We start from the raw sequence: 27,679 nt of genomic DNA, 5'->3' as shown, positions 1-27,679 counted from the left end.
CTGCTGCTCTCCTTTTTCTGAGTCCACCAGGGAGGTGGGTGAGTCCCTGCCTTGTTTCTCTCCTTGGGTTTCACTGTTTCAGGAAGGTCCCTGATTGACATAAAAGCGTAGAGGCCTGACTGCCTGGGTTCAGCAGGGCTGGTTAGGTCCAGCTCCAGGGATCCAAGCATCTGCCTAGAGCCCATCCTTGTGGGACTGGGGAGACCCTGTGGTTCCCAGAGAGAAGTACAGTAGGGCATGAGAGGGTAGAGGGGTGAAGCCTTGTAAGAATTCAGGGGAGGATCAGGGCCCCAGTCAAACAGTGTGGGGTTCTCAGAAGGTCTCAAGTCCCAGGGTGATCTGTTATTAGGCTGTAACTAAGCAGATCTTCCAGCTGGCAACTGAGATAAGCCAGGCCCAAAGAAAGGCCCAACCAAGAATGGAGGGACTTAAGTGGCTCCCCCACGTGCAGTCAAGGAAGGGAAGAAAAATGCACATTTCCTAAGTGCCCACCAGGTGGCAGACCCTTTCCTGTGCAATGAGTTGAAGAGTATTTTCAAGCTCGTCATGATACCCAGGTATTAAGAATCTGCACTGGGCTGGCAAGAACATAGAAGCCTGGGCCCCCTCTCTAGAGATTCAGTAGTCTGGGTGGGGCCTGAGAATCTTATTTCTACCGAGCTCCAGGTTCTCCTAGTGCCACTGGTTGGTACTACCACATTTTCAGTAGCACTGGATATATCGTCTCAGACTGGGAAGGGAGGAGGAGGACAAGGAGTAGGATGTGGTCCTTATGGCTGAGCAATTGGTTCAAATTGTGATTAAAATGCCAAGGAAGTGTGGCATGGAAAGAGCGGGTGTGGGTGGGTGGGGTGAGTTGCAGAAGGGAACGGGTCACTTGCTCCTGGTTAAAATAGCCTCTGATACTCTAGCAGATTCAACTTGTGGGATCTGCAACAGAATGTAAGGGCTCCTCCATAGCTCTCATTTTAATTAAATAGGTTACCAATTAATTCACTTAGGATGCCTACAGCAGACAGAAGCATAGGTATATGCAGGTTAAAATAAAAGCAGTAAGGCCAGGTGCAGTGGCTCATGCCTGTAATCCCATCACTTTGGGAGGCGGAAGTGGGTGGATCACCTGAGCTCAGGAGTTTGAGACCTGCCTGGCCAACATGGCGAAATCCTGTTTCTACTAAAAATACAAAAATTAGCTGGGCATGGTGGTGCATGCTTGTAATCCCAGCTCCTCAGGAGGCTGAGGCAGGAGAATTGCTTGAACCCGGGAGGTAGAGGTTGCAGTGAGCTGAGATTGCGCCACTACACTCCATCCTGGGCAACAGAGCAAGACTCTATCTCAAAAAAAAAAAAAAAAAAAAAAGCAGTATTCAGAACAAAATGAAAAACAAAATCTCAGATAGCTACCCAAAACCCTAAAGAAACAATATTTAAGAGTACTATAAACTATTTGAAGTGAAAGACTATTTTAAAAATCTGGTCCATTATGGAACAATACATGGTTCTACTGCACAAGACTTTTACATAGTTCAAGCCACATGTGACTGACCAGGCAAGTTTGACAACGCCCAACTAACTGTCTATATCCTGTTCAGTGAAATGAATTCACTGATCATGCATTTGGATGCCAGTGGCAATGTCAAACTGCTATAAAAGTTCCTAAAGCTTACTCTCAGTTTCTGTATTTGCATCAATAGAAATGGTAATGACCACTTTGCAGAAGAGTGCCAGTCCCCAAACCATGCTTAGAAGTGCACTGGTCTAGCCTGGCTAGATGACTGATCTGGCAGATGGGCTCACTGCACAGCTTCAAGGAATCAATTTGTTCTTTGGATCCTGTTGTGCAGAATTAACTTTTGTATCCTCAGAACTATTTTGTTCGTATCATTTCTACACGGGGTCCTTGGAATAGGGCTAGTCGGATGTCCTTTTGGCCCTGTGGCCATTTTCTTATGCTTGGACATCAAGGGCAATATCCTGTATACAGCAGGCACTCAATAAACACCGATGAGTGAATGCATGGATTACTAGCCCAAGACTGAGATGTCAAGCATTCTTGTGGGATAGACAGCCATCTAGGAAATAAATGCCCAACATGGATGAACATCAAAATAGAACTCTCTTCATAGTAACTATATACAGCTGACAAGCAGAGCAGATGGAGAACCAGCTCTATAAGGAAAGACTGTATAATCTTGTTGCTGTCCTGGACTCACTGCTGCCTCACTCAACACGTGTCCATTTTGAATGAATGGTATTTAGTTTATAAGTTTCTTGGACCATGATGACATAGGTTTCCTGGTGACATTTTTATGCTGAACCAAGGCATTGCCTCATGCCTTTGTCAAGGTGGACCTTGGTGGTTACTCCGGAAAACATGGGAGAGTTATTTTAGCTGTTTTCCTGTTAATATTAGAATCTTGAGGGAGGACTTTAATAATTTAATTATATTTTCTTATTACATCTCTGACTTTCAGTGAAAAAGAGCTGAATGAATGCAAAATAAATTATCAGCTCTAACCTCCCTGAAGCCTCATGTCCTACCCCACATCCATCTGAAATTCTCCTCTTGCTTCATTTCTTACCAGGCTCACAGCATAGTTCAAAGTATTTATATGACTTAATGATGCATAGCTAATAATAATGATCACAGTAATAATGACAGTTGCTATTCAGAGAGCACTATAAGTCAGGTACTTTGCTAAATGCTTAAATACATCATCTTATTTAATTGTATTAACAATCTTATAAGTTTGCTCAAGGACAGAAAGTAGAAAGGCTAGGATTCTAGCTCAAATAGATCAGTCTCAAATATCTGTGGTCTTATCCACTCTACTAAGCATCCTGTATCCAAACAGAGACTGTTTCCTTTTGCTTTTAAGATGGCCAACAAACTGAAATGTGTGGTGTTGGAAACTCTAGATAAGTAAGGCCAAGGTTTATTTTAAATGATAGAGACGTAGATGGACTCTATGAATGAATAAATGAATGAATATGGGTACCAGTTTTGAGTGAATCAAATTGGGTTTATGACATTATTAGATCACAAGAAGCTAGAGTTTTCTGTTGGCGTTTCACCGTAAACTTACATGGTTTTAGTGCCAGCCCATATAATTTTGATATACAATCTGGCCACATATGCTAAGACTAAATCTCAATTGTATTGCAAACAAATGTATTTTGCGCATGCACACACGTGCACACACACACACACACACACACACACACGTCCTACATCCTGACTCCTTTGAAAAACTTTATTTTGCTTTTTTTCTATATAGCCCTTTCAATTTCTCAGATCTCCTCAATTTTATATATTATATATATGAGAAAGAGTCCAAATACAAACCTTTCCAAAGGGACATGTATAATTTTGACTGCACTGAAATCAGAGCTCAGAACACTATTTCACTATTACTTTTGAATAACTCTATTTCCAACTGAAACACTCAATTTCCCAGCTAAACTGGTAATTCCCAAGAGCTTTCAAAGTATTTTCAGAAAACCTAAAAGACCAGTTCTTTTATATGAAGGATAAATATAATCATGTGTATATGTTCATAGTAGAGCAGCTGTATAAGTCCTTCATGCCTTGTAAATGGGAGTCTTTGCAAACTTTAATTATTATATACTGGTATATGATTGTGAGATTTTCAAAACACAATTTAAAACTTTGTCATGAGTCACAATCCTTAAAGAAAAACTAAATAGACCCCCCCCTTTTTAAAAAAAAATACCACTAAACTGAAAAAGAATGGGAAATTAAGTGAACTTAGACATTTAAAGATACAAACTGATCTCTTGGACATTGAAAGACACAAATTGATTTAAGAAGCAAAGATTTTGGGGAGCCCTAAGACAATAAAGCGATCAGCACAAAGACATCTGTCAGGGTGGAGGCGACCTGAGGTAAAGAACAGTTAAATCTAATGCAATCAGGAACTTAGGCCAGTTTAATGTTTTTTTTGCCTTATGAGGTGACAACCTCCTAACACCATAATCTCTCCTTTCAGGTTGATGACACAAGGATTTAATGAGTAGAAGACAACAACTTAAAACCTCTCATTTGAGCATGAATTGTCTAGGTTAAAGGTAGGCATTGAGATCCCATTAGCTACTGGCACACTTGGGAAAAGAAATGTACACATGCACAGACACACTTTAAAGCAAGACGTCCTAAAAATACAGCGATGCCTGTTTCTACTCAGACCCAAAAATGGAATTAAAGCCAAAACTTACAACCCCTCTACTAATTAGAGAAGTAAAAATGTCTTCACCCCAAGTGTCCCAGCACAACGTGAAACCGAAACAAGCTGCCTTTCTTTGGATTCCACTTATTTATTTATGTTTAAAAGAATATTTGAAGAAAATGACGCCTAGTAAAAGAACAGTTGGAGAAAACATGGGACACCATACATTGGAAGAGAAATGTAGGTGGAGTACACAGCTACAACAGGGATTTTTTTTTTTTTCTTGTTGAAACACATGATAATGGGCTAATAAAAATCTAGTTACCTTTGCATTTCTTCTCCTCCGTTTGGAAGGTCTGGGCACTTGAGACACTCTGGTCGTTCACATCATCATGGTCCAGATGGAATATTGAGCTAGTCCAAGTGGTCTGGATGAGATGTGGCGACGACTGTTCATTTTTCAACGTGCTGCGCCTCTCTGAATGGCTTTTCCTATGTAGGCAGGCTTCAGACATTCCTACTAGCTTCCAGTCGTGTTCTCGGTCTGGACAGTGCTTCGGTTTGTCCCAGGCTGTAAGGCCATTTTCTAAAGGGTTGAAAAACACGAGATGACGAGCTGTTGGCATTGTCAAGATTTTGCTGAGATGCAGAGTTTTGGAAGGCAAGTTGTTTCTCAATTCTTTTGGGCTGACAGTATTCACATGCCACTTGACGGTAGTGATAAGATGCAGAATTTGTCAGCCTTGGGCATTTAGCCACTGCAGTTGGGTTGCCTGTCGGAGTAATCAACACATTCCCCCTTATTTTAAATGCCTAGAAAGACATTAGTTCCTGCATGGCAAGGCTGTACTTTCGCCAGTCCCACTTCCACAGCAATGGCCCAGGAGCAAGTTTACACACCAATTTATGTTACTGCTTAGATGACCATTTGAGGTCTTGAGGGTCAGGGCTGGCCGTGAACACTTTTCAGATCCTTAGGACATAAAACACCCAGGATTCAGCCTTGTTTGACTTGGGTTTTATCACAAGCTGACCTGAGGGACACCCTGTTACTTAAGTGGGACGTGCTCACGTGGCCACACCGAGAGTGGCAACTCTGTTTTTACCACCTTCTACCTCTGATGGCCTACAAAAAGAAAAATAAAAAAAAGAAGAAGGGAATCTTACAAATAGAAGTTTTGTAAAGGGCTTGAATACAGTCCCAAGTTGGCAATAAGAACCGATGAAGGAAAGCAGATAGTATTTTAGCTGTGGGACAAATTAAGAGCCCTAATGATAGAATGATGAACTTAAATTCTTTGGAGTACAGCTGGTTAATTACTTATGTATATTATATATATTTTTTCTATTTAATTTATAGGGACTTGAGGGTCTGGCCTACAGAAAATGGGAAAAAATGTAATAATATGATGAAAAATTTCTGACACTAACCTTCCTTGGTGGCAAATTTTACTTCCTTAAATATCTTTACCGTACATGGATATAGAGAGCAAAACCATACATGGATATAGAGGCAAAAATGAGCAAGCTAATATATATATACATATTTGTATGCATGTTGTACACCTTAAAAAAAACATAATCTGGTCATCCATATTTTCAGAAATTCTTAAGCTACTGTTTGTCAAAATTAGAAAAAATATAATACAAATATGTGAGTCCTCCTTTTCAGAGTTTATATGGTCTTTTAAAAGTGATCATAATTCATAAATTTATATGTGATTTTTTTTTAACACTGAAGTTACCAGAAGACCATGGATACCCATATCCCTGGGGCTTAGAGAGACATGTCTATCCTGACCTGTGCACAGCACAGTGAATTTTAAGCTGACTTTCAAACATTTAAAGTGAATTTTAAATTATTTAACATGAGGGTTAAAAATGCTTTAGGTTTTCATAAGCACCCTCTCGAAAGCTACCAGATGTCTTCAGCTAATGTTGGTTAGGATGGTTTCTCTAAAAGTGTAAATGACTCAGTCACTTTTGAAAGTTGCATTTACCCTTCCGGGTTTTCATATTGCTATGAGAAAATTCCAATGCCCATGCACACTGTATTTCTAATCCAGGAGAAAACCATGAACAATAGTAACGAAGTAATAATCAACACACGATTCCTTTGTCATAGTAAATGGAAATGCTGTGGCTTGAAATAGCTTAATTTGGCCAGTAAGCAATAAGTCTCCTTTTAAAAATTGTACACTGTGCTAGCTTTTGGGTGTAACATTTGATCTCATTCAGAGAAGAGCTCGGAAAATTCACTCTATGAAAGGGCTGTGCTAAGCATTGTATTAGGTACATTATATAAACATAGATTCTTCCTTTTCAGAGTTTACATGGCATTATTCATTGCATGGGAAATCAAAAAGGTGTGGACTTCTACCACTTTCGACTGTGCTAGCTACTGGTGTAATTACAGGCACTTATTCTCACTATCCATTAAAAGGCAACAACAGATTGAGATCTCGAAAGATTGTATTGCATTTCGAGCTAAACATATCCATGTGTAACTCATTCAAGTACCATTATCCATAAGGGCTTGAGGTTTTCATGAGCTAAATATAAAGTTACTGAGGGCAGGGGTTAATTCTGGGCCCAATCAGATTGATTTTATTTCTATAGACATGAAAATTCTTCTCAGCACGCATGTTTTTATGGTGTCTGCTTTATTTTCAGAGACTCTAAATCCTCAGCAAATTGCATCTTGCAAAGCTTAATTTAAATAAGGTTAAATTTCTCAAACTGTTTTGAAAAGCCTTTAAGATGTGATTTTTCTGCAGAAATTCCTAAAATTTGGTATTAATTCCCTTGACCCCACAGAAATTAAGAAAAACAGCCAAACTGGTTAGTCATTACTCCCTAGGGAAACAATGCTTGGCTGAGAGATGCTGACAGGGGCTCCACTCCAAGAGGACAATGTCCCTTAAAGTGCAGCCTATTAAAGCTTGCTTAGCACGTCCCTTGGGCCAGCAAGAAGGGGGTTTCTTCTAAGCAAGGAAGGCTACACTTGGAGTGAGGCAAGGGATAGGATTGCTTTCCATTTTCCAAAGAAAAGCAGCTGAGATGGTTTGGGAAAAGGGGCTTCATTCATTGGAGGCATTTACAAGCTCAAAATTACTGTCTGTAATTACATTCGTAATAATGATATTCAGTTGCTTAACTGGCAGGTTTATTGGTTGGGGCACTGCTGGGAAACCTGGAGACTGAGAAGTCCCGGTTGGGTCACGAGAAAACTCAACAGGAATTTATTTAAGGAAGATTCTTGATTCTGATCCTCGCAAGAACAGGGGGGCAACATGCAATTCCTATTCCATTCCCAAGGAAGGATGAGACTCCCATGACACTGGGGTCCTTAAATTCTACCTACTGGATATGCTGTTGTTGGTGAGAACTACAAGTTACCTCCACATAGCTGTGGTTGGCAATAATCGTCTTCAGTAATTTCCTATGTCTAATGCCCATATGCTTTTGTTCCTTCAAAGCTCACACAAATGGGATATTTCTTTTTAGGGAGATTAACATCCCAAAAGGTTAAGTCAGTGATTCTCAAACTTTGATGTGTATCAGTATCACCTGAGGCACTATTAAACAACACTGAAGACCAGACTTTTTGAAATTTGGATAGGGTGTGGGCATGCATAGGTCTATCAAGTTCTCCAGGTGATTCTGATACCCAACAGAGTTTGAGATCCACAGGGTTAAGATAAATTTAAGGTAAGAAAATAAATTAGTGACAGATTTTGAATAAGCATGTAGTTTCCTCAGACTCCAATATTTCACACAACCTCAGAGTAAATTTTCATTATCATTCAAAAAGTAATCTATTGTTTTGAGGTCTACTGAGTGAAGCCTTAAAAGTCAGGTGTTAATTAGATATTATCTTGTAGATTGCAGGTATGGATGTAAATAAGTATTTACTCAAAAAGCCTGTTGTCGCTATGGAAAACAGTGTGGAGATTCCTTAAAGAACTAAAAGTGGGTCTACCATTTGATCCACCAATCCTACTACTAGGTATCTACCCAGAGGAAATGAAGTCATTATATGAAAAAGACATTTGCACACACATGTTTATAACAGCACAAATTGCAATTGCAAAAATATGGAACCAGCCCACATGCCCATCAATCAACTCATGGATAAAGAAAATGTGATATATATGTACACACCATGGAATACTACTTAGACATAAAAAAGAATGAAATAATGACATTCATAGCAACCTGGATGCAAGTGGAGACTATTATTCTAAGTGAAGTAACTCAGGAATGGAAAACCAAACATCATACGTTTTCACTCATGTGTGGGAGCTAAGCTATGAGGATGCAAAGGCATAAGAATGATACATTGGACTTTGGGGACTTCAGAAAGGTCAGAGTGATGAGGGACAAAAGACTACACATTGGGTACAGTGTACACTGCTCGGGTGATGGGTGCACCAAAATCTCAGAAATCACCATTGAAGAACTTATTCATGAAACCAAACACCACATGTTCCCCAAAAACCTATTGAAATAAATAAAAAATTAAAAATAAAAGCCTGTTGTTCTGAGCATTATCTGAGACACAATGCACACAGTAGTAGAAGTAATTTTTTTTAAAAAGGAGCATTCTAGAAATCATCATATCTTGTTATTCATATAAATTATGAACTGTTTACTCTTTAATGAATCCCAGCTAACATCTGGCTTTCAATACTTCACATTCTAGACATCAACACAATTAATCAATTTAACTAGTTATGATGAATTAAAAATAAGTAGGACAAAATAAAATAATAACTAGATAGGGACATGTGAACTGCATTGGCTTGTGTGTCTCAAGGGAGTTTAGGCTTGAATGATTAGGTTTGCATTCGATGACCACCATTCTGATGGCTTTGATTGACACAACACTGATCCAAAGTGTTCTTTTGCAAAAGAGAAACAAACATAAATCTCATTAACATAACTACTTACATCCTATCTCTGGAAATTTCATTAAAAGAGATAGAAAACAAATCTGTCCATCAAAAAAGGGAGAATTAGATTAAAATATTCAAGTATTTCAGGACACAAGAGCGAGCTGATACCTTAGAAAAGAGCTAAAGCAAAGGAAATAGGATTATGACAAAGTGGTCAGAAAGGGTAAGCTGCGTAGGCTGGGATTTCATGGCACTCATTGCAAGAGTTTAGCTTGCATTAAAAGGCCATTAATATTAGGTACTGAGACTGACTGCAAACCATATTCTGCATTAGGGGTGTGTGTATAAAACGTGCTTTGTAAACTCAGAGAGTGTGTAGAATTATCATTGTGTAGCATCAGACTATTAGGTATGAAGCCTCAAATTTCCATTTTAATTTTTTTACTTCAACCCATAAGGTTTAGCCTTGCTGAATTCTCAGACTATGTACGCCTCAACTGATTTTTTTAGAATTGTGCAGGACAGAAGAATAATGTTTGGTTGAGCATTTACTATGGGCCAGGAACTGAGCTAGACACTTTATCTTCACAAACATCCAGGGAATATATACTGCTTAATTGACAAGGAACCTAAAATTAAGAGAAGCACTTCACCTGCTCTTCTTTGCCTTTTGTGCTATTAACCGATATGTTCTCCTTATCGCCCTTAGTTTGATGAGTAGTAATTGACCTATTAATAGCTATTGTTTTATTTGTGCTTTGAAAGTTCTTTAGAAATTGTACTTACTACCTCATTTAATTTTCCCATCACTCATTTATATTCATAACAAATCTGCTTGCTTTTGCTCTCAGCCACTTATAATCTATTTTCCACAGAGCAGCCAGAGTGAGCATTTAAAAGTATAAACAAGAGTGTATTTCTCTGGTGCTTGAAATAATCTGATGACTTCCCACCAATATTAGAATAAAATCTTCAGGCCTTACAGTGGCCTCAAGGCCCCACTGAGCCTCCCTCTGGCTGAGCTCCTCACCCATGGTTCTGCTCCCTTCTCTCTATCCTCCAGCCACATGTGCTGCCTCTAACATAGGAAGCCCATTCCCACAGCAGCATCTTGCAGAAGCTCTTTCCTATGCCTGCAGTGCCCCTGTCCAAATCCTTATACCACCAGCTCCCTGTCATTGAGGTTTGAGGGAGGCTTTTCCTGACCAGCTCTCCCACCATTTTCTCTCTGTCATCTTACTTTAGGTTCTTCATCATACTTGTCACCAATGGGAACTGTTTTGTCTGTCCTCACTGGAAATGTAAGCATGACAGAAATAGGGATGAGCACTGTTGTGGTCATTACTGTGTCTCTAGCACTTGCAAAAGAGCCTTATGAATAACAGGTGCTTGGCAAAATTTGTATGGGGGTGGGGAATGTGGATAGAATTATCATCCCTCTTTTACATGTGTGGAAACTGAGTTTAGAAAGTGATGTGGATGTACATGACGGACCTGGACTCAAACCCAGGTCTTCTGACTCTAAAACCTGACCTGACCTTCTATAGTTCAGTTAAAGTTGCTTCTGGTTGCCAAGGACTGTAAACTTTGACCTAGTCCAGAAGCCATTTGAAGGAATGGCTCATCTCTTATATTTCTTGGTAGCCTCATGAGAGGTGGTCATTAGAGAGGCCAAAAAAATAAAAATAAAAATAAAAATAAGAATAAAAAAAGTTGCTTCTGGAACTTTAGAGATGTGGGTTTTCTGTAAAATGGGAATATACTATTGTTTTGATGACCAAATGGGTTTATATATAAAAAGGTCTTGGAACAGTGTTCTGCACATTGTAAGCATGCACTAAGTGTAAGTTCTTCACTTATGCATCCGCATGACCTCTCTTCCCTTGCCTTACTCTCCAAACTCTTCTCCTCTAAACATGATTTTTAAAGAGCATCCCCCCCGCAAAAAAAAAAAAGAGTTTGATAAATGACTCCACACCACTATATTAATGACTAAGAACCTGGGATGAGTCACCTCACAGCAGAAGTTGTGTTTTAAAGAGGATGCCTGGAAAGCATTGGGTCATGGCCCAAGGAATGTATCTTTAAAACTGGATTCCTAGATTCTGTGCAAGGCAAATGGGAGAAGAATTTTGGTGAAGTGAGCATTTCCTGCTAGGTTTGCCTGACCATCATTATATCTGGCTTGATTAGCCTGGTAGCTCAAATAACATAATAATGAAGACACAGCTTTGATCCTTATTCAACCTTCAAGGTCTAGCTCATCATTTAAGCTTTCTTGAAGCAATCCATCCACCCTCCAAACTTCCATCCCACTTTCCATGTATCTCTCTCCTCCATGTGCTACCTTCTACCTTGTGATATATTCATTTACATACATGTATATAATTTTCTTAACACTCACAGTGGCTAGCACAATATCTGAAGTAATATTTATTGTCCTCTCATAACTTTGCAAAGAGAAAACTATTTCCTAGGCACATAATCCAGGAACTTTGCAAAGCCAAAACTATTTCCTAGGGACATAATTCATGCCCAATTTCGTATTCAAAAGCCACTGGTCTGCTAAGAGAACTCATCATTACAAGCAGTTCAATATGGACTACAAATAGTATTGTTCTCCCAGAAGTGCTGGCAAAAATGAAACCTATTTTGCTTTTCAGAGGCAGGAAAGATAGTGGGTAAGAATACAGGCTCTGCTTGCCAAGGTTCAAATTCTGACTATGCCATATATTAGCTGTGGTTTGGGGCAAATTGCTCTACCTCTTTGAATCTCTCTCCTGAATTATTCATAATATTTGTCTATGTCTCTTCTATAAGGCAAGAACTTACCATGTCCTCCTTGTATCATGTCAATGGTACATGCGCCCTTTTCCCTTTTATTGGACTCTAATCAATGTATCCATCTCTTAATCTCCACAGCTCTAAGCACAATGCTATAACATGATAGGACCTCAATAAATATTATTTGGAAATAATCGAACATAATAAGAACAGATCAAAATATCCCTGAAACTGAACAGAGCACATTCAGTTTTTTATTTATTTAGGAATTTCTATTTACTGAGCAATAATGTGCTCTATGCAAGGCAGAGTCAGCCATAACTGGTTAGCATCAAACTTCTGCAACAAAAGGCAGCTCAGCCATCAACAGATACTGTAGCATAGCCTTAGACAAGCTCTGTGAACAGGGAAGACAGAAAGGGCAGCTAGATGGCTTTATTCTTCCTTGTCCTTAGGCTGTGTAAACCAATCGTGTTTTTACTTTGGCATTTGTATCAGATGCTGGAGCTGGTATCTCAAGGCCATCTTTCTAAGACCTCTGAAACACTGACTTAATCGGTTAGTCCACTAACATCTGGGATGGGGTGAGCTGGTCACCAGAGGGCAGGCTCCTGGCTTGTGTTTCCCGGTGCCTTTGAATCTACCCAGGTGGCTTTGCCTGGCCTGGGAACCTTTAACAGTAGCCTGAAGCTGCAGTGCCTGCTCGCTTCCATTTATGTAAGTCTCTGCAGGAACTCTGCCCCAGCTGATGCCATGAGACTTGTAAATTTGGAATATTTGGACAAGGGAGGAGAGACATCTCCAAAATAGTGAAAAGTTAAATTGTTGGCTGTTTCTAAAGGAAATCTGCTATTACTACATTCAAGAATTGCTATGGAAGGGTTATAGGTTATAGGACCTCGCAGTGTTGGTGTGAAGTACTTTCGTATTTCGCAATGTTGATGTGAAGAACACATGAGCCAACACACGGACAAGGTCTAGCCTTGTGCAGAAATACAGTAAGTGCTCAAAGTGTCTCCCCACGCCCCCCCCCTTTTTTTTTTTTTACTAGTAGTAATTACAGAGACCAAATCCATAATTCTCAACTGGTGGGAAGGAGCCTGTAGGATCTATTCTCATGCTTCCTCTTTCTCTCAATTTATACGAACATTCTGGACTCTCCCAGCTCAGTTTCAGTCCTATCCACACAGCTTTCCCTTACTATTCCAGTCTGTGGTGAGTTCTTTTTCCTTTAAAATACATTTCTTATTTATTCTAAGCTCATGCAATCATGATCATTTCTGAGCTTTTGTTGGTGTATGTTAGTGTTCCCAAAACGAAGACTTAGATAGCTCTTGAGATTGTGAACAGATCCTACTTTGGTATTCTCAACAATTTAAGTCTGCAAAATGGAGTGAAATATTCTGGTCATTGTTAGACTCATGGAGGCATGGGCCATAGCTGGGGAGGGTGTGTCTTCCTGGCCACTGGCTCCTAAGGGAATTGAGGATAGAGTGGATGAGAAAGGGAGGGAACCATATTCATTATTGTGTACAAGGTAGCTGAAGGGCATAATCATAATAATGTTAGTGATAGCTCAGATTTATGGAGCATTTATTTAAGTCAGGCTACATAGACTAGGATCCATAAATTAAAATTACTACCAACTGAACACCTACTACATGCCAGATAGCATCCGAAAGTACTTTTCATACATTATTTTATCTAACTCAGATAATGTGTTTTGATATACCTAATCAGGGTGCACTCATCTCAAGAAGAACTCTGCTGCTTCACTCCTGAGACTTTATCAATACAGTCTGCTAAGGCCCATGTTCAACTTTTGTCCAGTTACATAAACTATGCCTTCAGAATATCTTCTTTTAGGCAGTCTTGCAAAATTAGCCTCTTTGTTCAAGTACGCTGCCTTTCATTGCTAAATGGTTTTATCTTTCTTTTACTGAGCACCTGCCTATTAATTTTCTCTCTTGTTGAGACTGGGCTTTTCTGTCCCTGTGTGCAGGTGAATTTAAGTTTGCTATCACAGAGGGCTTCTCTTATTTCATTGGCAGGGATTATCAGTCCATTAAGTGGGTGAGATTTGGGAGCTGCTAGGAGATAAACAAATCTTTTCCTTATCTGGCTGCTCCCACTTCTCTGGTTTTCCTGTATATTCCATTAGGCAATCACTATCCTAATGAAAAACAATCATCATGACTGCAGAAACCTGAAATAATTACTCTGAAACTAGAAAGTACAATGATTGATAATCTTTTGATAAATGAAAACCATTAAAACAATTTTAAAGTTTGTGTTTATAACATTTATAGAGGATGCTTATTAATCTGAAGTGCAACCTGAAACAAAACTAAAAAGCAAAACAAAACAACATGTGTTCAAAGACCATGGTGTAAATGCCATTTGGCTGCATGAAAACATGGCGGTAACCAGGTTCACAGGCAACATCTTACAATTATTTAACCACATAGGAACAAGCTGACTGCTGAACACTGACCAGAGGCCCTGAGCACTGGGAAAATACTTTCCGGAGGACACAATGGAATCCTCCCCCAGGAATGGTCATTTGATTTTCCATAATTCATACCGGATTTAATCAGAGAGTCCTTAGGTTGGATGACTCAAACTTTGAGGTAATTACTCTAAAGGCCACAGAGATTCCATTTAGGATATTAGAAAAGCTACAGTGGTTGCAGAAACATTCATATTAACGAGCCACAAATGCACATAAAAGGGAACAGATGTTTACTGCTAGGATTAGGTTTCTCCTGTGCAAAAGTTCAGAGCATAATGTTTATTCTTGATGCCAGTCTGAACCCACATTTTTCAAAAAAACCCAAGATATCTTTATGAAATTCGCCCCATTTTATGTTCCCAAACATGAAATACCCCTTTTCAAGGTAGAAAATACATGTGAATCTTTTCTGACTTTGGAAACTAGGACTAGGGTGTGATTTGTGGACAAAAATCAAAACTTAAGATTTATAATTTCTCAAATAAAAGACAAAATATGACTTCGGTAATCAGATCAATGGTATACATCACCCTGTAAAAATCTCAGTACTTGGCAGCAAAACACCCATATTCTTTCAACAGATTACACTCAGGGATTAACAAAATCCACACATATATATGCTAGTGTTAGCAGAGTAACATATAGGTCCTCCTCTGGGTTTTCATAGAATCTCACTACAATTTCCCACTTTTTTTGGTACCCGGGTGAGACTAATTTTCAATTTTTATGTGTAAAAAAATAAATAGGATCAAGATCATGGCAGATAGTCGCTTAGGGAAGAGACATTTCAATCTGGAAAAGTTTGGTTTTTTCTTTGGTTCAGGAATAGAAGCACTGCCACAGCATGCACAGCTATCTTGTTCTTGGTTATAATAGCAGGTGAGGTTTTTACACTGGTGAGATCCCCTTGAGAGCAGGAGCTTTTGGGATATTTTCAGGTCCTCAGAATACTTTTAAATACACCAAAAACATATTTTATGAAATGGGCCTTAGTGGTATGACTTAAGTACCTGCAGGGTATGTAATGCTCCCCTAGGAGGGTCTATTTTAGTACCTGTACCTCACTGATACAGTCCCAACAGGACAGAGGGGAGAATTAAATTGTCTTCTACCTGCCTGTCTTGTGGAAGATAATTTAGAACTGCAGATGGCTCAAATTGCTTGGTGTAATCTATTCTATGATTTTTTTTTAAAGTTTAGGAAAAATGAAGAGAAGCAGGTAGGGTTTTGGCTGTCTTTTCCATATCTTCCTGTTATTTTTCCCCTTAAACATTTCAATTTCTTAAATTAGAGTTGGCAAGGCTGGGGCTGGAGAGGGGGTCTGGCAGTGAGTTCCTGCAGGCCTGCCCCTCTCCAACCTGCTTGATCTCTACTTGGGCCAGGTGTGCCCCCTGCCTCCTCCATGCTCAAATGGCTTGTGAATATCTATGGCCCTGTTACTCAAAGTGCAGTCCAAGGACCTGCAGCATCAGCATCTCCTGGGAATTTGTTAGAAATGTGGGATTTCTGCCTCCAGAACGGGTGAATCACAATCTGCATTTTAACAAGATCCCCATGTGACTCACATGCACATTAATGTTTGAGACATTCTGTTCTAGGGGCACAGTCTCCATATAAAGTAGACAGAATTTGTTAGACATGTGGTTACCCAAGTGAAATGTTGGTGGGATTTAACATATACCACATAGTGATAAGAGCCATGATTTTCCTATTCAGAAATCAGTACTTGATGAATTGTAGGTTAGGGAAATTATACATGCAGAAATTAAAAGACAGCGTATTTGATGTCTTTATTTCCTAAGTGGTTAGTTTGGTAAATTTGGTTCATAAAATGGAAAAATCCAAACACCAAGATTTCAGATTATACTTCCATTTTTTTTTTGTCGATTTCTCCTCTAAAGACAGCCAACAAAATAATAAAAGCAATAGCTAACATTTTATATATGCTTACTATATGTTAGGCACTCATTTTGATCAGTTTTCATTTAATTTTCATGATGACTCTATGAAGTAGACTGTTATTCTCATTTTTTGTATGAGGAACCTGGAGTACAGAGAGGTTAAACAACTTGCCCGAGATCACACAGTGGATAAATGACAAAATCAGAATCCATGCCCAAGTAGGATTAGCTGAACATGCGACACTCTTTATGGGAAGTCAACACTGGATGGCTTAGATGATCATCTCAGGCAAACAAAAACAAAAACTAGATTCCATGGGCTGAAATGTGGCTCAGAGAGGTCACATTCTTGCTCAAAGTGACTGAGATGGAGGAAGAGCTGGGATGAGTCTTGTGATTCTTCATCCCATAATCTTTTAATTGAAAACATACGTTTTTGGTATACAACAAAAATTTATTGCTCAATCTCAATGCTGTTTCAAATTCTGATATTTGAACCCTACACCTCAAATACTAAGAGCTGTTTTTCTAATTAAGACTCCTTTTTTTTAATCTAGCAAATTAACCACACAAGAGACAGCTGTGCAAGGAAGAATTCTGTTTCCCATACTGGTTGCTGCTGATGATTTTTAAAAAGGTTAGCATTTATGATGGGCTCTGCCTCCAAATGGCCAAACTTAAAAAGAAGGCAAAGACAAAGCAACCAAGGTCATGAACAATCAATTTGTTTCTTAGCTGCCATCTAGAAGGTTAAAAAGCTGCCAAATCATTTAGAACTGACAAAAGGATAATTTTGAGTTTATGATATTGAGCGTCAATGCTTATAGAGGGCCTACTATGTGCCATTTCATTTACTGTTTCATTTACTCACTACAACAACATTGTGAAGGAGATGCTGTGGTTAGCCCCATTTTACAGATGAGAAAACCTTGGCTGAGAGAGCAAAAGATGTTACCCAAAGTTACGGATAGTAAATAGGTAGCTACTTTCATAACACCTTTGCTATCTTCTACAGGTGAGGCAATTGCAGCCCAGAGAGATAAAGCATTTGTCACAGTCACAAAAGTAATTTAAGGGGAAGTGCTGTGCTTGGAATCTTCATCAGGATGGGTCGACCGGCCTGATGGCAAATGGGAACTCTTGTAATTACTATGGGCCATTTCAGCAGGACTATTGCTTTGAGAGAGGTTCATCTATTTCCTTAGCAAAAACCACTTCAAGAAGCAAAATCTCTTCTGGAAAATGAATGGAGGAAAGGGCATTTTTCTTTAGAAGCCCAGCCGGGCGCAGTGGCTCATGCCTGGAATCCCAGCACTTTGGGAGGCTGAAGTGGGTGGATCTCTTGAGCTCAGGAGTCCAAGACCAGCCTAGGCAACATGGAAAAACCCTATCTCTACCAAAAATACAAAAAATTAGCTGGGTGTGGTGGCACACACCTGTGGTCCCAGCCATTTAGGAGGCTGAGGTGGGAGGATTGCTTGAGCCTGGGAGGCAGAGGTTGCAATGAGTCACTGCACTCTAGCCTGGGTGATACAGTGGGACCTTGTCTCAAAATTTTAAAAAAAGCATATAAAGGACATTATGTCTAAATGAATAGGGTTGTCTCATTTTGCCCATGGAGCAATAGTGTCTGAACACTGATGCTTCGGAAGTTGAAAGATGTAAGTTTTGGGGCGGTTCTAAGATAGATGAATAGGAACAGCTCCAGTCTACAGCACCCAGCGTGAGTGACGCAGAAGATGGGTGATTTCTGCATTTCCAACTGAGGTACCAGGTTCATCTCACTGGGGCTTTTCGGACAGTGAGTGTAGGAGAGTGGGTGCAGCCCACTGAGTGTGAGCCAAAGCAGGGCAAGGCATCACCTCACCCGGGAAGCACAAGGGGTCAGGCAATTCCCTTTCCTAGCCAAGGGAAGTTGTGACAGACGGCACCTGGAAAATCGGATCACTCGCACCCTAATACTGCGCTTTTCCAGTGGTCTTAGCAAATGGCACACCAGGAGATTATATCCCGTGCCTGGCTTGGAGGGTCCCACGCCCACGGAGCCTTGCTCACTGCTAGCACAGCAGTCTGAGATCGAACTGCAAGGCGGCAGCAAGGCTGGGGGAGGGGCACCCACCATTGCTGGGGCTTGAGTAGGTAAACAAAGCAGCTGGGAAGCTCGAACTGGGCGGAGCCCACCACAGCTCAAGGAGGCCTGCCTGCCTCTGTAGACTCCACCTCTCGGGGCAGGGCATAGCTGAATAAAAGGCAGCAGAGACCTCTGCAGACTTAAATATCCCTGTCTGACAGCTTTGAAGAGAGTAGTGGTTCTCCCACCATGGAGTTTGATATCTGAAAACAGACAGACTGCCTCCTCAAGTGGGTCCCTGACCCCCGAGTAGCCTTACTGGGAGGCACCCCCCAGTAGGGGCAGACTGACACCTCACACGGCTGGGTACCCCTCTAAGACGAAGCTTCCAGAGGAATGATCAGGCAGCAACATTTGCTGTTCAGTAATATTCGCTGTTCTGCAGCCTTCGCTGCTGATACCCAGGCAAACAGGGTCTGGAGTGGACCTCTAGCAAACTCCAACAGACCTTCAGCTGAGGGTCCTGACTGGTAGAAGGAAAACTAACAAACAGAAAGGACATCCACACCGAAACCCCATCTGTACGTCACCATCATCAAAGACCAAAGGTAGATAAAACCACAAAGATGGGGAAAAAACAGAGCAGAAAAGCTGAAAATTCTAAAAATCAGAGTTCCTCTCCCCCTGCAAAGGAATGCAGCTCCTCACCAGCAACGGAACAAAGCTAGTCAGAGAATGACAAGTCGAGAGAAGAAGGCTTCAGACAATCAAACTTCTCCGAGCTAAAGGAGGAAATTCGAACCCATCGCAAAGAAGCTACAAACCTTGAAAAAAGATTAGACGAATGGCTAACTAGAATAACCAGTGTAGAGAAGTCCTTAAATGACCTCATGGATCTGGAAACCATGGCACAAGAACTACGTGACGAATTCACAAGCTTCAGTAGCTGATTCGATCAACTGGAAGAAAGGGTATCAGTGATTGAAGATCAAATGAATAAAATGAAGTGGGAAGAGAAGTTTAGAGAAAAAAGAATAAAAGAAACAAACAAAGCCTCCAAGAAATATGGGACTATGTGAAAAGACCAAATCTACATCTGATTGGTGTACCTGAAAGTGATGGGGAGAATGGAGCCAAGTTGGAAAACACTCTGCAGGATATTATCCAGCAGAACTTCCCCAACCTAGAAAGGCAGGCCAACATTCAAATTCAGGAAATACAGAGAACGCCACAAAGATACTCCTCAAGAAGAGCAACTCCAAGACACATAATTGTCAGATTCATCAAAGTTGAAATGAAGGAAAAAACGTTAAGGGCAGCCAGAGAGAAAGGTCAGGTTACCCACAAAGGGAAGCCCATCAGACTAACAGCGGATCTCTCAGCAGAAACTCTACAAGCCAGAAGAGAGTGGGGGCCATTCAACATTCTTAAAGAAAAGAATTTTCAACCCAGAATTTCATATCCAGCCAAACTAAGCTTCATAAGTGAAAGAGAAATAAAATCCTTTACAGACAAGCAAATGCTGAGAGATTTTGTCACCACCAGGCCTGCCCTACAAGAGCTCCTGAAGGAAGCACTAAACATGGAAAGGAACAACCAGTACCAGCCACTGCAAAAACATGCCAAATTGTAAAGACCATCGACGCTAGGAAGAAACTGCATCAACTAATGAGCAAAATAACCAGCTAACATCATAATGACAGGATCAAATTCACACATAACAATATTAACCTTAAATGTCAATGGGCTAAATGCTCTGATTAAAAGACACAGACTGGCAAATTGGATAAAGAGTCAAGACCCATCAGTGTGCTGTATTCAGGAGACCCATCTCACGTGCAGAGACACACATAGGCTCAAAATAAAGGGATGGAGGAAGATCTACCAAGCAAATGGAAAACAAAAAAAGGCAGAGGTTGCAATCCTAGTCTCCGATAAAACAGACTTTAAACCATCAAAGATCAAAAGAGACAAAGAAGGCCATTACATAATGGTAAAGGGATCAATTCAACAAGAAGAGCTAACTATCCTAAATATATATGCACCCAATACAGGAGCACCCAGATTCATAAAGCAAGTCCTTAGTGACATACAAAGAGACTTAGACTCCCACACAATAATAATGGGAGACTTTAACACCCCACTGTCAACATTAGACAGATCAATGAGACAGAAAGTTAACAAGGATATCCAGGAATTGAACTTAGCTCTGCACCAAGTGGACCTAATAGACATCTACAGAACTCTCCACCCCTAATCAACAGAATATACATTCTTCTGAGCACCACATCACACTTATTCCAAAATTGACCACATAGTTGGAAGTAAAGCACTCCTCAGCAAATGTAAAAGAACAGAAATCACAATAAACTGTCTCTCAGACCACAGTGCAATCAAATTAGAACTCAGGATTAAGAAACTCACTCAAAACCGCTCAACTGCATGGAAACTGAACAACCTGCTCCTGAATGACTACTGGGTACATAACAAAATGAAGGCAGAAATAAAGATGTTCTTTGAAACCAGTGAGAACAAAGACACAACATACCAGAATCTCTGGGACACATTTAAAGCAGTGTGTAGAGGGAAATTTGTAGCACTAAATGCCCACAAGAGAAAGCAGGAAAGATCTAAAATTGACACCCTAACATCACAATTAAAAGAACTAGAGAAGCAAGAGCAAACACATTCAAAAGCTAGCAGAAGGCAAGAAATAACTAAGATCAGAGCAGAACTGAAGAAGATAGAGACACAAAAAACCCTTCAAAAAATCAATGAATCCAGGAGCTGGTTTTTTGAAAAGATCAACAAAATTGATAGGTCGCTAGCAAGACTAATAAGAGAAGAGAGAAGAATCAAATAGACGCAGTAAAAAAATGATAAAGGGGATATCACCACCAATCTCACAGAAATACAAACTACCATCAGAGAATACTATAAAAAGCTCTACGCAAGTAAACTAGAAAATCTAGAAGAAATGGATAAATTCCTGCACACATACACCCTCCCAAGACTAAACCAGGAAGAAGTTGAATCCCTGAATAGACCAATAACAGGCTCTGAAATTGAGGCAATAATTAATAGCCTACCAACCAAAAAAAGTCCAGGACCAGACGGATTCACAGCTGAATTCTACCAGAGGTACAAGGAAGATCTGGTACCATTCCTCCTGAAACTATTCCAATCAATAGAAAAAGAGGGAATCCTCCCTAACTCATTTTATGAAGCCAGCATCATCCTGATACCAAAGCCTGGCAGAGACACAACAAAAAAAGAGAATTTTAGACCAATATCCCTGATGAACATCGATGCAAAAATCCTCAATACTGGCAAACTGAATCCAGCAGCACATCAAAAAGCTTACCCACCACGATCAAGTGGGCTTCATCCCTGGGATGCAAGGCTGGTTCAACATAGGCAAATCAATAAACACAATTCAGCATATAAACAGAACCAAAGACAAAAACCACATGATTATCTCAATAGATGCGGAAAAGGCCTTTGACAAAATTCAACAACCCTTCATGCTGAAAACTCTCAATAAATTAGGCACTGATGGGACGTATCTCAAAATAATAAGAGCTATCTATGACAAACCCACAGCCAATATCATACTGAATGGACAAAAACTGGAAGCATTCCCTTTGAAAACTGGCACAAGACAGTGATACCCTCTCTCATCACTCCTATTCAACATAGTGTTGGAAGTTCTGGCCAGGGCAATCAGGCAGGAGAAAGAAATAAAGGGTATTCAATTAGGAAAAGAGGAAGTCAAATTGTCCCTGTTTGCAGATGACATGATTGTATATTTAGAAAACCCCATCATCTCAGCCCAAAATCTCCTTAACCTGATAAGCAACTTCAGCAAAGTCTCAGGGTACAAAATCAATGTGCAAAAATCACAAACATTCATATACACCAATAACAGACAAACACAGAGCCAAATCATGAGGGAACCTTCATTCACAATTGTTTCAAAGAGAATAAAATACCTAGGAATCCAACTTGCAAGGGATGTGAAGGACCTCTTCAAGGAGAACTACAAACCACTGCTCAACAAAAAGAGGACACAAACAAATGGAAGAACATTCCGTGCTCATGGATAGGAAGAATCAATATCGTGAAAATGGCCATACTGCCCAAGGTAATTTATAGATTCAATGCCATCCCCATCAAGCTACCAATGACCTTCTTCACGGAATTGGAAAAAACTACTTTAAAGTTCATATGGAACCAAAAAAGAGCCCACATTGCCAAGACAATCCTAAGCCAAAAGAACAAAGCTGGAGGCATCACACTACCTGACTTCAAACTATACTACAAGGCTACAGTAACCAAAACAGCATGGTACTGGTACCAAAACAGAGATATAGACCAATGGAACAGAACAGAGTCCTCAGAAATAATACCACACATCTACAACCGTCTGATCTTTGACAAACCTGACAAAAACAAGAAATGGGGAAAGGATTCTCTATTTAATAAATGGTGCTGGGAAAACTGGCTAGCCATATGTAGAAAGCTGAAACTGGATCCCTTCCTTACACCTTATACAAAAACTAATTCAAGATGGATTAAAGACGTAAATGTTAGACCTAAAACCATAAAAACCCTAGAAGAAAACCTAGGCAATACCATTCAGGACATAGGCATGGGCAAGGACTTCATGTCTAAAACACCAGAAGCAATGGCAACAAAAGCCAGAATTGACAAATGGGATCTAATTAAACTAAAGAGCTTCTGCACAGCAAAAAAAAAAAAAAAAAAAAAACTACCATCAGAGTGAACAGGCAACCTATAGAATGGGAGAAAATTTTTGCAATCTACCCATCTGACAAAGGGCTAATATCCAGAATCTACAAAGAACTCAAACAAACTTACAAGAAAAAAACAACCCCATCAAAAAGTGGGCAAAGGATATGAACAGACTCTTCTCAAAAGAAGACATTTATGCAGCCAACAGACACATGAAAAAATGCTCACCATCACTGGCCATAAGAGAAATGCAAATCAAAACCACAATGAGATGCCATCTCACACCAGTTAGAATGGCAATCATTAACAAGTCAGGAAACAACAGATGCTGGAGAGGATGTGGAGAAATAGGAACACTTTTACACTGTTGGTGGGACTGTAAACTAGTTCAACCATTGTGGAAGAGAGTGTGGCGATTCCTCAAGGATCTAGAACCATTTGACCCAGCCACCCTATTACTGGGTATATACCCAAAGGATTATAAATCATGCTGCTATAAAGACACATGCACACGTATGCTCATTGTGGCACTATTCACAATATCAAAGACTTGGAACCAACCCAAATGTCCATCAGTGATAGACTGGATTAAGAAAGTGTGGCACATATACACCATGGAATACTATGCAGCCACAAAAAAGGATGAGTTCATGTCCTTTGTAGGGACATGGATGAAGCTGGAAACCGTATTTTCAGCAAACTATCACAAAGACAAAAAACCAAACACCGCATGTTCTCACTCGTAGGTGGGAATTGAACAATGAGTACACTCGGATACAGGAAGAGGAACATCACACACCAGGGCCTGTCATAGGGTGGGCGGAGCGGGGAGGGATAGCATTAGCAGATATACCTAATGTAAATGACGAGTTAATGGGTGCAGCACACCAAGATGGCACGTGTATACATATGTAACAAACCTGCACGTTGTGCACATGTACCCTAGAACTTAAAGTATTAAAAAAAAAAAGACCTAATTTTTGGGAAAAAAATCACAGCTTAAGATACAAACATTTCTAGTAATGAAAGTCTGGCCTGAGATATTTTCTGACCAAATAGTAACCAAAATAAGAAAAAATATTGTGCTGTTAACAATTATTCTGTTTGTTCTGGTACGTGTCTACAGATGACAGCTTCTGCGGAGAGAACAGAATTAACAAAACGGTGGAGTCAAAATGCTCTCCAACCTAAATGTGGCATGTTTCTCTTGTGTATTTTCATTGTTATATTCACTTAGGACAATGTGGCAAGTTCAGGGGATGGTGCTGCAAAATGGTCCATGCTTACTACACCAAGGAGAATTGGCAATTTGCTTCCTGGGAGGCCCTATCTACAACTGCCTCAATTCTCAGGATACATTTGCCTAGAAAGACGAAAAGATGGGGAGGGTGGGAGGAAGCTGCCAAAGTGAGGAAGCTGCTCTGGAAGAAAAATTCCATTCCTGCATATTCCCTTCATATGAAAATTATTTGTTCGATCCAAATAATTGGATCCCTGGCTGGGGAGATCCCCGGCTGGTGGCTCTCACCCAGGTTGGTTTATTTGTTTGTTTTTTTTGCTTCTGTGGGGGATAGCTGCCAATATCTGGAGACATTTTCTGGTGGTCACAACTTGGAGTGTGTGTGTTACTGGCATCTAGTGGGTACATGCCAGGGATGTTGCTCAACATCTTAGACTGCACAGGACGGCCCCCACAACAAAGAATTATCTGTCCCCAAATGTCAACAGTGCTGAGTCTGAGAAACTGTGAGGTTAGTGAGTTTCCCATGCTTCTGATTCAAAGCGTTCTTCCTCTGACGCTAGGCTACCTGGCACTGGAGTTCCTAATTTACACCTGTTATCTCCTTTCTATCAGTCGGCATGACTGATTCCGGGAGGGAATGTCTGGTTGACAGTAAGTAAGGTATGAATGACTGACAGGTGTAGTGCTGGCAGAAACCTATTTTAAGTGGTCACTAATTGAGTCGAAAGTCAGCTTCAATCAATGGAGTTTTTGGGAGGGTTGCATAGTAATGTGGACATTTGTTTTTGGAAGATATAAAAGATGGTGGGGCCAAGTGTGGTGGCTCATGCCTGTAATGCTAACACTTTGGGAGGCCGAAGCGGGTGGAACACCTGAGGTCAGGAGTTCGAGACCAACCTGGCCAATATAGTGAAACCCTGTCTCTACTAAAAATACAAAAATTAGCCAGGTGTGGTGGTAGGTTGCCTGTAGTCCTAGCTACTTGGGAGGCTGAGGCAGGAGAATCGCTTGAACCTGGGAGGCAGAGGTTGCAGTGAGCCAAGATCGTGCCGCTGCACTCCAGCCTGCGTGACAGCAAGACTCCATCTCAAAAAAAAAAGATGGTGGGATTTATCAAGCACTATTCCCTTTTAAAAGTCATAATACACATAAGTATATCTGTGATGTGGTGCTTGTGAAATACAATCATGAATGCTTTTTTCTTACAAGCAATGATTTGCACCTGGTATTGATCACAATTGCTTTCCAGCAAGGTGATAAATAGTACAGGAAACTTCCTGTTCCCTCAACAAACCTTACTTTCATTTCCCTTCATTGCTAATATTGACTGGTAGGCTTTGATATGATACAGCCCATTTGTTAGGTATTCAAAATGTCCTGTCGCCATAAACCTCAGGCTGTCTTCTCTCTGGACTGCCATGGACCTATATTTGGATGGCACACTGTGTAGGCTTTTATCTTAAGCAAGTGAAGCAGACACAGCTTGAAAAAATAATGAGCAGTGGGGATGCACTGCAGAGATGTCTTCTAAAATGAGAAGGCTTAGAAACTGAAGATTGTATTCTTTTTGCCAGCTTATGATGGTGCCAAACCAAAGTGATCCTACCTTGGCTAAGCCACACTGGAGTGACTTCATGAAGCCTTTATCTTGTTCTTCAGACTCTTTGTTTTTCTGACCCTCACCTAGGGACATGTATGCTAAGACGATGTGCAGCAATATTTCATGCCCAGTTTCAGAGGCAAATTAACCAGATCAATTGGTCCTAGTTCAATGGGCTCTGAGTAGTAAAATTCAGAGAATAGTTGCAGGCTAAAAAGGACCTTATTACCACACCAGTTCAACTTTATTTATAGAAAAGGAAATTGAGGCTGGGCACGATGGCTCACGCCTGTAATCTCAGCACTTTGGGAGGCTGAGGCAGGCGGATCACCTGAGGTCAGCAGTTAGAGACCAGCCTGGCCAACATGGTGAAACCCTGTCTCTACTAAAAAATACAAAAATTGGCCAGGCGTGGTGGCTCACGCCTGTAATCCCAGCACTTTGTGAGGCCGAGGTGGGTGGATCACGAAGTCAGGAGTTTGAGACCAGCCTGGCCAACATAATGAAACCCCATCTCTACTAAAAATAAAAAAATTAGCTAGGCTTGGTGGGAGGTGCCTGCAATCCTAGCTACTTGGGAGGCTGAGGCAGAAGAATTGCTTGAACCTGGGAGGAGGAGGTTGTAGTGAGCCGAGATCACTCCCTTGCACTCCAGCCTGGGTGACAGAGCTAGACTCCGTCTCAAAACAACAAAACAAAACAAAAAACGAAACAAAAATTAGCCAGGCATGGTGGCGGGCGCCTGTAATCCCAGCTACTTGGGAGGCTGAGGAAAATCGCTTGAACTTGGGAGGTGGAGGTTGCAGTGAGCTGAGATCGCACCATTGCACTCCAGCCTGGGTGACAAAGAACGACTCCGCCTCAAAAAAAAAAAAAAAAAAAAAAAAAAAAAAGGAAAAGAGAATTGAGATCCACGAAGGTGATATGGTTTGATCCAGGCCACTTGGAGAGTTACAGGCAAAACCAAGCCTTGATCCCCTGCTATTATGCTGACACAGAACACAACCGTCCACCAGCAGCTTTCCAGATAGTACAGGGAGTGCTGAGACAGCCTGGGAGAAAGCTGGGTGAAGGTAAAAAGCCCTCATCTAGATGAAGCGACCTCCTCATTTCAGTTACTGGATTCCTCTGTCTTCTGTATCTAATTTGTCCTCAAGATTAAGGCAGCAGCTGACTATTTAGGATTAAATAATATTGAGCCAAAACATTCAGATGATTCCTTCTGCCAAGATAACTGGCAGACGTTTTAAACCAGTGTGCCCCTGGGGAGTGGCAAACAATGCCATTCTTTAAGCAGAGTGAGCAACTCTAACAATATGGTATGACACGAACAATGGGAGTGGAGAACAGTAGCAAAAAACTGTAAGGGTGCCAAGTAGACCAGACCCTTAAATGGCAAGAGTTTCTGAGAGAGAGAAGAGAAGAACAGAGAAAACTGATTAGGAAGTGTGTTTGGTGAAATTATCACTGGACTGGGCCAAGCTGTCCCAGATCCAGGAGCCTCATACTGTAGCCAGTTTAGGTTTTGTCCTCTTGGCCAGTGCATGTGGAGATCAAAAGCCTTTATTTAGTTGATTTGTGGCACATGGAAAATTCTTGAGAAGGGTTGAGGCTTGACAGGGTCAGGAAGCAAAGCACATTCTTAATCTTGGAAAGTTGGAATCTTACCCAGGACTCTATTAATTAAACATGCTATGGACTGTGTACTTTGGAAGGAGAGGAAACTTA

The 27,679-nt window shown here is 40.6% G+C and overlaps 1 protein-coding gene across 18 annotated transcripts in view; it reads right to left on the bottom strand.

Annotated features, from left to right (window-relative positions):
* THRB (thyroid hormone receptor beta) overlaps window positions 1-27,679 on the bottom strand; it is a 371,566-nt gene that overhangs the window by 67,304 nt on the left and 276,583 nt on the right. For all 18 annotated transcript variants that reach the window (XM_024244895.3, XM_063722162.1, XM_024244892.3 and 15 more), the window contains one exon: window positions 4,513-4,773. In XM_024244895.3, coding sequence (XP_024100663.1) covers window positions 4,513-4,773 — 261 coding nt within the window. The remainder of the gene's footprint in view (window positions 1-4,512; window positions 4,774-27,679) is intronic.

Source organism: Pongo abelii, chromosome 2 (genome assembly GCF_028885655.2).
Source record: "Pongo abelii isolate AG06213 chromosome 2, NHGRI_mPonAbe1-v2.0_pri, whole genome shotgun sequence".
Classification (NCBI taxonomy): Eukaryota; Metazoa; Chordata; class Mammalia; order Primates; family Hominidae; genus Pongo; species Pongo abelii.
This window is presented reverse-complemented; position numbering and strand designations above follow the sequence as displayed.